This window comes from Gorilla gorilla, chromosome 18 (genome assembly GCF_029281585.2).
Source record: "Gorilla gorilla gorilla isolate KB3781 chromosome 18, NHGRI_mGorGor1-v2.1_pri, whole genome shotgun sequence".
NCBI lineage: Eukaryota > Metazoa > Chordata > Mammalia > Primates > Hominidae > Gorilla > Gorilla gorilla.
Genome location: NC_073242.2, coordinates 34,851,075 through 34,863,198, shown reverse-complemented (window position 1 = coordinate 34,863,198; position 12,124 = coordinate 34,851,075). Strand labels below are relative to the sequence as shown.

At 44.9% G+C, this 12,124-nt stretch overlaps 1 protein-coding gene across 15 annotated transcripts in view; it reads left to right on the top strand.

Annotated features, from left to right (window-relative positions):
* The window catches only part of SNX29 (sorting nexin 29), a 630,208-nt gene that overhangs the window by 353,257 nt on the left and 264,827 nt on the right, over positions 1-12,124 (top strand). Inside the window, exon 17 of one of the 15 annotated variants that reach the window (XM_055365874.2) lies at positions 10,578-10,668. The exons of the other annotated variants lie outside the window; for them this stretch is intronic. Within the exon in view, the coding sequence (XP_055221849.1) occupies positions 10,578-10,631 (54 nt within the window). The 3' untranslated portion in view covers positions 10,632-10,668. The remainder of the gene's footprint in view (positions 1-10,577; positions 10,669-12,124) is intronic. 15 annotated transcript variants of the gene reach the window in all.

The window sequence follows — 12,124 nt, the reverse complement described above, 5'->3', positions numbered from 1 at the left end:
CAAAAGCCTGTCTCTACTAAAAGTACAAAAAATAGCTTGGCATGATGGTGTGTGTCTGCGATCCCAGCTACTTGGGAGGCTGAGGCAGGAGAATTGCTTGAACCCAGGAATTGGAGGTTGCAGTGAGCTGTGATTGTACCACTGCACTCCAGCCTGGGCAACAGAGCGAGACTCTGTTTTCAGAAAGAAAAGAAATAATAATAGCACTTCAGTCATGGCATAATTGATGTGGAATGATCAATTCAATGCTCAGTGAATAATTGAGCAATGCAATTCATAATGCAATGAATAACTGGTATGATGATGACAGTGACAAAAATGATAACACAGATAATTTCCTTAGACTCCTCATCCCCTGGATGGTTTTCTGCAGGGCTGATGTTTATCACCTTCTTCAAGGTTTCATACTTTGCAGAATCTTGAACAAGCCTGTGCAGATTATACCTTTCCTTGCCATGAACAAGTCTATGATCATGAGAAAGTCATTAACCTCTCTGAGCCTCAGTTTTCTCATCTGTAAAATGGGAATGGTAATAGTTCCTACCTCCTAGTGTTACTGTGAAGAATAAGTTAACATGCGTCTAACATTTAGAAGAATGTCTGGCCCTTAAATATATATGCATGTTATGTGTTTTTAGATTTTCCTGCCAATGAGAGACAGAAAATACTCTCTTACTTTCCTCTCTAGAATAGGCCAGGCATCCTCTGCTGCCTCCCATGGCTGGGAGGACCCTTGCTGTCTCTCACCGGCCAAGGAAGGTTAGATGTGGGTGTCCCCAGGGGCCCAGGGGTGACGATGTGGGTATAGTGACAACAGTTACAGTTGCTTTCACATGTGGCGTGATTCCCATGTGCCTGATGGTATTACCAGTTGTTACCTACATTAACCTTATCATAATGCAATGAGGAAGCCAGAGGAACCAAGGCTTTGATTCTTTTATTTATCCATTTTCATAATAATGAGTTGGTTCGTTTCCCTCCTCCAGAGAGGACCAATGAGTCTTTAAAAAAAAAAAAAAAAAAAAAGGGCCGGGTACAGTGGCTCATGCCTGTAATCCCAGCCCTTTGGGAGGTCAAGGTGGGTGAATCACTTGAGGTCAGGAGTTTGAGACCAGCCTGGCCAACATGGCGAGACCCTATCTCTACTAAAAATACAAAAGTTATTTTGGTGTGGTGGCACGTGCTTGTAATCTCAGCTACTGAGGAGGCTGAGGCAGGAGAATCGCTGGCACCCAGGAGACGGAGGTTGCAGTGAGCTGAGATCATGCTACTGTACTCCAGCCTGGGTGACAGAGTGAGACTCCGTCTCAAAAAAAAAAAATTACAAATTTATGTATTTAAGCCTATTTGATGTTTTCCAGTTCATCACAGTAATTTTTCTTTGTGATATTCAAGTTGTCCTATCTTCAGCCCATGGACGGTGTTTAGTTTGATTCCTGAGTCCTCAAGAGTAGTTTTTGCCATTACACTGGACATCAAAGCAAGGAAGCTGAGGTGTTCTAGGCCCTTCTTGTACTTCATGCCCCAGACCTGGAAACACCTGTTCCTCCAGGGGGTCCTGGCTCTTTGACTGGGAAAAAAGGTATTTATACAGCATAATCTAGGTAGTGGGGAGTGCTCGTTGCTACTGGGTTGGCTATTGTTTCTAGGCCTTTTCAGTGTTCAGAGCTAGAAAATCTTTCCCTTTCTTCTTCCCCACCTGCCTCTTCCCTCCCTTTCCCCCACCCCATCCCTTCTTTTTTAGTAGACTATATATTATGATCCATAGATATTTCTAATTCAAATTTTGAGTTATGGTTTGTTTGTTTTTTTTTTACTTAACTACCTTGATTTAATATTTGTATCTTTTTTTTTACACTAGAAATCTCTTAATGGCATAAATAAAATTTCTTTTTTTTTCTTTGAGATCGAGTCTTGCTCTGTCATGCAGGCTGGAGTGCAGTCGCACGATCTTGGCTCACTGCAACCTCCACCTCCCTGGTTCAAGCGATTCTCCTGCCTCAGCCTCCTGAGTAGCTGGGACCACAGGTGCCTGCCACCACACCTGGCTAATTTTTTGTATTTTTAATAGAGACAGGGCTGTGCCATGTTGGCCAGGCTGGTCTTGAACTCCTGACCTCAGGTGATCTGCCTGCCTCGGCCTCCCAAAGTGCTGAGGTTACACGTGGGAGCCACTGCAGCTGGCCGGGATAAATACAATTTCTTATGAGGTTTTGCTAATCTGGTAGCCAAGTAACGTAATCTCCATGTAGTTTTAATTTGCATTTCTCTAATATGAATGAAAAGAACCCTTTTTTGCCTCCCGTCTTCCGCCACTTTCTCCAGTCAAGGCAGAGTTGATCACATTTTCCTTCCTGTCCCCATAATGCCTTGGAGACAGCGCTCTGATAGCATCGATCATCAGTGATCAGCTTGGTGGTTTCTCCAAGCTGTATATTTTACTCTGTATATTTTACTGTCTTTTTATCTTCCGTTGTTTGGCATTGTGTTTTGCCTTAGTGTTTATGAACGACTTAATAGTTTTGACAGTTTTTACTTAGATCTGTTAACCTCAGTCCCTTTTTAATTCCTATGTAACTGCTTTTCTCCAGCAGAGCAGCTAAAAAAAGAATGATGAGAGAGAATAGCAACACAAGACAAACAAGCTGTTGAGAAAAACCAGATGCATACTTGTAACCCTGACTTCTCTTTGAGTTCCAGGCACACGTTGCTCCAGCGGCCTTCGTGACATCTCCGTGGATTGTCTAAAGCAGGGTTTCTCAAACTCAGCCTTGATGACATTTTGGACTGCGTAGCTCTTTGCTGTGGGAGGCTGTTCCACATGTTGCAGGGTGTTTAGTGACATTGCCCCACTAGCCTTACCTACTAGATGCTGGTGACATCTCCCTATCCCAGTTATGATCACCAAAAATGTCTCTCGACATTCCGTACTCTGCCCTTGGAAGCAAAAATACCCTCCTTTGAGGACCACTGGTTTAAAGGCATCTCACACTGAATGAGGCCAGTGCAGAACTCTGTTCTTCCTCCTGACTTGTGCGTCTGCTGTTTTCTCCATCTTCCTAAATGGCACCACCTTCCATTCAGCTAGCTAATCAAGTTAAACAGCCTGAGTCATCCTTGATTTCTCTCTTTCCCGCACTGTCTACATCTAGTCACTCAGTGAGTTACAGTCCCTTCTAAAATATCTCATAAAGCCAACCATTGTTTTCTATCTGTGTTGCTACCACAGATCTAACTTGCCATTTTCTCTTGCCGGGAGTACTACCAGTAGACTCCTTCCTGGACTCTGCAAGCTGATTCCAAATCCGCCCACGCTCTGGTGTGTGCCCACATCTCCTGCCTCACCTGTCACCACACTCCTCGTTCTACTCTCCAGCCCCCTCAGCCTGCCCCTAGGAAGGGCCAGGGTCACTCCACCCTCCAGGGTCTTGTGTTTCCTATACTCCCTCTCCCCCAAATCTCCACGTGGCTGGCTTTGTGTCCTCCCAGTCTCCTTTCAGTGTCACCGCCTCAGTGAGGCCTTCCCTGGCAGTCCAGTCTGATCCAATGGTGCCTTCCGTCTGACTAATCCATTGTATTGCCCAGTTTTATTTTCCTGATTGAAATATCAGGATCCCCAGTCTTCTCGTTTACATCATTGTTGGCTCTTTATGGTCCATCTCCCCTCTAGAATGTAACTTCCAGGAAGGCAGGGATCAAGCTTACCTTGCTTCCCTTTGAATCCTGGCTCGGAGGATGGACTCTGCATGAGATAGGCACTAAAAGACTGTGACATTAACATTCTGGTGTTTCTCTGAGAGGACTCTAGTCGCGGTTTGCCTTGCCCTATGGACAGAGAAAGAAAGATTTTAATCCTTCTCAGAGTCGAAGCTCTTTTACAGGCATCATCCCGAATACACTTGATAGTCACACTATCACTTTCCTCCTTACCTAACATTGCGGCTGCTGGTCCTCATCCCTTGTACCATGTTTAAAGAATATTGATCCTGAAGGTAAATTTCAATTATATACTAAAGAAAGATAATTACTTAGAATCTGGTTCTGTCTCAATTCACAATGAAGGAAATGAACCAGTGCCTACGGTCCTTTCTTTATCAGAATCTAGAATGTGTGTGTGACCCAGTGATCTAAGACAGAGATGGGAAAACCTCTTTTGTAAAGGGCCAGAGGGTGGATGTGTTGGTGGGACGGACGTCGTAACTATTCACCTCCGTCAAAGCGGCGTGGAAACAGATGAATATAAGCAAATGGCTGTGGCCACGTTCCGTCAAACTTTATGAAACTGATTTCCAAAAAGTAAAAGTCAGTTTCTACAGTTACAGCAGGCACACTTTTATGTTTTTTGCACTGACGCTGTAATTTTCTGTTTATCATTATTGATTGTGTTATCTGCTGTCTTAGTGTGTTCAGGCTATTTTAACAAAATACCATAAGCTGAGAAACTTATCAACAACAAAAATGTATTTCTCACAGTTCTGAAGGCCAAGGTCAAGGCAGATGTGGGGTCTGGTGAGGGCCCACTTTGTGGTTCATAGAGGGCATGTTCTTGCCGTGTTCTCACATCGTGGAAGGACAAGGGGTCTCTGGGGCCTTTTTTATAAGGGCACAAATCCCATTTGTGAGGGCTCTGCCCTCATGACCTAAGCGCCTCCCAAAGGCCCTGCTCTTCTAATACATTACCTTGGGGGTTAGAATTTCAATGCGCTTTTGAGGGAACACAAACATTCAGACCATAGTTTCTCCTGTTCTGTCACTTTGGAAACTTCCTGCTAGGTAATACCTTTTATAAAACGCCATGGAGTGACTTGGGGCCACACTGTTAGGGTGAATGCATTTTAAAAGAAATCTCATCAGTGCACATTTTCTAAAAGCACTTCTAGTTTAAGAGGATCAATCTTGGCTCTTGAGGAGCTTCTGGGCTCGTGTTAGTGAGGATAAGCCCAAGCTTGTCACTGTTCAAAAGGTTTAAAGATAATTTTCAAGAAATGATGTTTATAAACACCTGCCCAAAGGTCATGTGATCTGGCTATGTGAGACCCTTTTGTTCTTGAAGTAAGCTAGATAAAAGGCAGAAACAAATGCAGCCCGAACCATTTTACTGCTCAGAGAATCTTCTTTTGCAATTTACCGTGAAGCTGTCCGTCTGTTGCAGGCTGTAGACTGGCAGTCGATAGAGGTATGGAGTTGGTCCACATAGTTGCTTTTGTTTTTTTAAAAAATAATTAGTTTGACCAGTATTAAAACATAGATGAATTTTAGCCCCACCCTAGTGAAACACTTGCCCACGAGCACCAGGAGAAACACAGCCATGTTCACAGCATCGCTCACGATGGCAAAACATTCCACACAACTTAGATATCCATCGATAAGAGAGTCGATTTTTAAAAAGTGTGTTACAGCATAGAAATCAGCACAGCAAGGAAAATGGATGAACCTCAGCTGTGCACATCAGTTTGGATGGATCTAATGAAAATTGTGTGGCTCGAAGAAAGCGAGTTACAGCCAAACACATTCGTAAGTATATGAGAAAAGTGTAGAATGGAACAGGAGGTAGGTTAAGAATTCACACTTGTGGGAAGCTATACGGAAAGGCAAGGGCATGGTAACCATAAAAATTAGAGTTGTGATCATGGGAGAGGGCCAACATTGGAGAGAGGTTCTCAAAAGTTCCAGAGGTTCTGTACCTTAAGGTGGTACACAGGTATATGTCTTGTTATGGTTCCTCATTTCCTATATGTAGATATGCATTAGTTATTCTCTTGCATGCTTGAAGTGTTTCGTAATTTAAAAAATTAGATGTTCTGGAAGCATTGGGCTGATGATTTCCACATAGCAGCGGTTGGCTGGGCGGAGTCACAGCTGAGTCCTTGAGAATGACGTGCACCTTCTGGTTTATCACAGTACTTAGCTGTACTCTCCCTCCTATTCCCCCAGCTGAACCTATCTTGCCCATTTTCAGTGGCATTTGAGGTTTGGACGTCTGGCCCTGGGATGTTAGGGGATACAGCCTGTTGAAAATGGTCGTAGTGTTTTCTGTGAACACATTGGTAAGGCAGTTGTTGCCTATGCATATCGTGTGTAATAAGAATGATTTCTACCTGAGAGAAATTTTTCCCAGGCCTAAGTAGCAGGAATGAGTCCCTTGACCAAGTGGTCAGATCTTTTGGAGGCTGTGAATCCTATCACTGTTTTTTTTTTTTTTTTTTTTTTGCCTTGACTTCTAAGAAGTTTGACAGAAATGTGAGCTCATCTTTAGCAAAAGTGGAGACCTTGTGGCATGTGGTTTTTGGTTTGAAACTTACTGTTGGCTTTTTTTTGTTGTTGCACTCCCAGGCTGGAGTGCAAGGGCGAGATCTCGGCTCACTGCAGCCTCTGCCTCCCAGGTTCAAGCGATTCTCCTGCCTTAGCCTCCTGAGTAGCTGGGACTACAGGCACACGCCACCATGCCTGCTGTTCAGATTTAAAACAGACATTTAATTCATTTTGCAGTTTGTTGAAATAGAATCTTTGGCTGGAGAATTAGCATATTACAGAGGCTTTGAAATCTTTGTCCTTTTCTGGCCAGGGCTGAGCGTGTAAATGTCTTTGAATAGAGATGGGGTTTCACCATGTTGGCCAGGCTGGTCTTGAACGCCTGACCTCAAGTGATCCACCTGCCTTGGCCTCCCAAAGTGTTGGGATTACAGGTGTAAGCCACCACACCTGGCCAGTTTCACTTATTTTCTTGCTTCTCCTATTTTATTTCCTCACTTAAGAATATTACTCCATAATTCACTTGTTTATATAAGTGGCCATATTTTTTTTAAAAAGAGAGGATATGAACTGTAAACTCTCATTTACTTAGCATGATGGCAGAATGTGATTTTACGAGAACATTCTGGAAAGCTGAGCTTTATCCAGAATGTTTTATTCACAAAGCTGCCTTGATCATCTATTTCAGCTGTGCATGTTACTAATTTTCCAAGAATGAGAATATGATTAAAATACACTTAATGCTAAAATGCAACTGAACATAATTTGATCTTCGATAATTTAGAAGGCAGTTAAAGAGCGTGCTGTGCCTCAAGGCTGTAATTAGGAACATCAATTATCATAGTGTGACACTATAAAAATCTGGTTATTTCGGCTTTCTAATGATTTGAAATCTGTGGGAACTAGAATTTCGAGTCTGTGCATGCAGTCTGTGTATATATAGGTCTTTTGAGCCCCTCATATGAGCAGTTCATACATGCTTTCATAGCCGATGAGTGTGAGAAAGGAGAGGCCACCTGACAAGTCTTGGCAGAGGTGTGACAAGGTTAGACTCAGGTGTTGCGAAGATCCCCCCCGGCCGCGGAGTGGTATCAGGACTGGAGCAGGGCAAGGCTATGGCAGTAATCCCTGCCCAAGGTGACAGGGACCAAAGAGCACAGCGCCGAGGGCGTCAAGCCCTAGGCATTATAGCTACCAGTGACTGTGACACTGGCAGGTCCCTTCACTTTTCTGGGCACACTTGACCATCTTCAGAAGGAGCAGGAGTGTGGAGCCATAGGCCAGAGGAAAAATCAGTGTCCTGAGCCTGTCTTCATGCCTGATTTAAAATTTTGCTATTTTATTCTCCATAGATTTATTTTTTTGGCATTAATTTTGATATTTCAAAACATTGCATGGAAATATTATTTATCATGATTACTGAGCTTTTTGCCACCTCCTTAAATTTTGCACCTAGATGCCTGGGCGTTGTGTATCCAGACTCCGAAAACTTCTGAATGGTGCCATTCCTAATTACAATTTTTAATTATAATTCTCTGGGCTTTGAATACGGAAAGACTGTGTTTCCACTTAGAATTTGGTCAAAGCCCTTGTCCTTTTCTGTACATCAGGGTGGAGTACCGACGAGCTGTAACCTGTTCGGATTTAAAAGGCTCTGTAATATGCCAATTCTCCAGCCGAAGATTCTGTTTCAACAAACTGCAAAATGAATTGAATGTCTGTTTAATTCATTTTAAATAGTCCTTGTTTTATACTGGAGGACACGGTTCTCTCTGTGGCCTTAACAACCTGACTCACCGTCTATCCCACACCCTCCCTCGGCCAGGCACCTGCATGTAAAACCATTCATCCTCGTGATCATATGAGGGGCCCTCTCCTCTGAACCTTCATTTCCCTCTTCTTAAACAGTTTGTGAACAGACTATTTTATTTTAGCAATGGATTTCAGAATAGTGCTCTGTCAACTGGAATGGCTTTGATATAGAAAGAGTTGCATCGAAATTCTGTGTACTCTTAACCACTGTGGGTCTACATTTTCTCCTCACTCACACGGCATGGTGATGCCAACTGCGTATGATCACGAGGATGAATGGTTTTACATGCAGGTGCCTGGCCGAGGGAGGGTGTGGGATAGACGGTGAGTCAGGTTGTTAAGGCCACAGAGAGAACCGTGTCCTCCAGTATAAAACGAGGTCTGTTTAAAATGAATTAAACAGACATTTAATTCATTTTGTAGTTTGTTGAAATAGAATCTTTGGCTGGAGAATTAGCGTATTACAGAGCCTTTGAAATCTTTGTCCTTTCCTGGCCAGGGCTGAGCGTGTAAATGCCTTTGAATACGTGTTTCGCTGTCTTTGTAACTACATTCCCTCCAGCGGAAATTGAAGGCAACTTTCAAGTTTAATGATGATTAAACTGAGTTAGGCCCCTGCTGATGGCAGCACTCCTGCTGCAGCGGCATGGTCTTTGGGGATAATATTCAATATTGCTTCCCCAGCACTTTAGAAATTCTTCAGAAAAGTTACTAGGGATCCGATAGCAAAGGACAACCTTGTCAGCCGAGCTGTCCTATGTAACTCCCTGGTGGCCAGCCCCTAGTTTGGGCAGAATCTTTTGTCTTTTGGGGAGGTGGGTAGAGTGACTGCTCTTCAAGGGTTTGCCATAAGAGAGGGCTTTGGTGATCGCAGGAACACAAGCTTCAGGGCTGCCTGCACCCCTCGTGCAGGGAAAGGGTGTGAGGGAAGTAGAGTCATCCTTTGGAGGGACCCGGAGTAGATGCTTAGTATGGGCCTTACAAGGGAGGGGAGTTCCCTGAATTGGGCCCCTCTCCTCTGAACCTCCGTTTCCCTATTCTTAAACAGTTTGTGAACAGGCTATTTTATTTTAGCAATGGATTTCAGAATAGCGCTCTGTCAACTGGAATGGCTTTGTTGATATACAAAGAGTTGAGTTGAAATTCTGTGTACTCTTAACCACTCTTGGTCTACATTTTCTCCTCGCTCACATGGCATGGTGATGCCATCTGCATATGATCACGAGGATGAATGGTTTTACATGCAGGTGCCTGGCCGAGGGAGGTTGTGGGATAGATGGTGAGTGCGGTTGTTAAGGCCACAGAGAGAACTGTGTCCTCCAGTATAAAATAAGAAATGCAGTTCCTGTCATTAAATGAGGTGATGTCACTAACATCATGAGGACAGTGCCAGGCATGTGGAATTCTCACATTTGTGAATGTTGAATGGGGTATGGATGCTTTCACGCAGGGCTGGTCTGGGTACAGTTTTGTCCCCACTTTATTCTGTGTCTGGACAGAGTTGGGAAGCTTAATAGGTGTCAAACATTTGCCTGCTTAATGCCTAGGCCAAGAAGAGGGGAGAAGTTGTCAGCAGTAGAATGTAGAGGCCACACAGGGTCATGAATGGTCTTGGATTTGCCGAAGCCTGGAACGGCGTGGAGAATCTGTCTTGAGGGCCTGCCTGTCTGCACGGTGGTCAAGGCCTAGATGCCTTTGCTAGGCTCGGCCTTGGCTGGTAGGCAACAATGTAGCCATCAATGGCAAAACACACCTCCATCGGTCAGCAAAGTCCTGCTACCCTGAGATCCTCTCATGGTGACGTTCACTTCCCCACTGACCCTGACCTTCTGAACTCCTGGCCCACCAAGAGATGGGAGAGAAGAGGTGGGCTTCCTCTGCAATCAGGGTCTGTTTGAGTTGTCTTCAGGACAAACAACGTTTGGTGTAGACAGAGTGCTGTGTTAGCCACTGAACCCATCGCTCATTCTGCCTTCATGGTGCTCATATGGGAGAGATGCACAGACAGGGTCTACCTCAGCTCTGGCCTCCCAGTGTAACAGTAGCCTACAGCCTGCGAGGGCTCACTGCTGAAGGTGATGCATGGTCTCTGCTCTGAGGGTTTTTCCCCAACCAACAGCAGAGATGGCACCTCGCTGGTGGTGCTGACATCCGGCAGGCAGGCACATATATGCCTACTGCTCATCTGTACCCACCAGGTGGCGTTCCACAGAATCACCTGCTCATGGTGGCTTCTGGGTCCCACAGCCTCTACTGTGTATCATTCTGATTATTCAGTAATGTGAACGTTTCCCTCATGGGGTGTCGGGTATTTACGGATTTCATCCAGGCTTTGGGTGGCATGTTATCCCTTCTGCAGGGATCAACCTTTTAGTAGCGGCCACATGCTGGATTGTTGCTGTAGCCTGGCACTTCTGGGGCCCTCTGCAGATACTGTCATTAATCCTCAAGTCACTCATGCCAGGTGGGTGCCATCGTCATCCCTCCTTCATGTTTGTCAACTTGTTGTGCAGATACCTCCGGAGTGCCTTCCGTGTGCTAGTCACGGCGTCGAGTGCCAGGGATAAACAGGAAACAAGACAGAAAAAATCCTCAACTTCTAAGGTATAAGGCAGACTCTTGCAATGCCTGTGTAATATTTTCTATTGCTATTTACACATAAATGGTATTTCTAGATGGGTACAAATTAAACACGAGTCCATCAGTTTCTCAGCTGGAGAGTCTTGACAACATGTAAGGATTTATTTATCTAATGAGCAAAAGAAACAAGAACGCCTGCCTGCAAGTCCCAGTGGATGCAAGTGTGATTATGTAAGCTGTCCGTTACATCGAAAAGTGCTAGAAGACTCTTAAGCCTGTTGCATGTAGGAAGGAGAGAATGAGTCGGGGAAATGCAGGTCACAACCAGCTGGGGCTAATGGGACAAACATAAATGGTTATGGCAGAGACTGTTACAAAGGAAGCCTCACTTTGAGAGAGGCGATGGAAAGGTTGTCTCTCTTTGGGCCATTAGCATCGACAGAAACTGCTCTAAGATTACCCACCAAGTGTGTTTCGGAGTTATTTGGGGGTTCTGCAACCCTGCTGTGATTTCTATATACAGCAAGAGATGGGAGAGAAGAGGTGGGCTTCCTCTGCAATCAGGGTCTGTTTGAGTTGGGTTCAGGACAAACAGTCTTTGGTGTGGACAGAACGCTGTGTTAGCCCGTCCCTCATTTTGCCTTTTTGGTGCTCAAGTTGGGGAGATACACAGATAGGGGCTACCTATCTAGCCTCCCAATGCAACAGTAGCCTAAAACCTGCGAGGGCTCACTGCTGAAGGCAGTGCATGGTCTCTGCTCAGTTATTTATCCCTCTGGAAGCCCTTCTTCCCTGATCCCCCCACAAGTAACCTGTCCCCTCCCATCTGTCGCTCTCTTGGCCCCTCTGTCTCATTTTTCTTGGTAGCACCCAGCAGAGACATTTATTTGTGTCCTGTCTGGCTTCTCCATTAGCTTGTCCACTCTTTGAGGGCAGAGACTGACTTGTTCACCATGGTGTCCCAGAGCCCACTGTGGCACCTGTCACATAGTAGGTCTTTTCTGAGCATGTGGTGAAGGAATGGGTGCCCACAGTGATTCTCAGAGGGAGGCGGGTTCTCACTCGTTACTTGAAGTGAATGTGTTCAACACTGTTAAATCGCTCCCGCCAGTTAGTATCTGGCTGCAGGTATTGAGTGGTTTGGAGGAATTGGAAGGGTTTCCTTTAGAAAGGGCAGTGGAGTTGAAGGCACCTGCGTAGGTGTCATGCAGTGCCTTTGACCATCCCCTACCCTTGATCTGAAGTCTATGTGTATCCCCTCAACTCTGCAGCTGAAGTTCCAGCTTGGTGTGAGTTTGTATTTTGTCTTGATACTTCTTGAGCTAAATATGCAGCAGAGTTCAATCAGAAGCAGGATCACCAAGATAAACACACACATGTGCACGCACGCTTCCACACATGGATGTGTGCACACACATACGTACACACACATGCATGTACGCACATACATACACATGTGCACACACATGCACACACACAC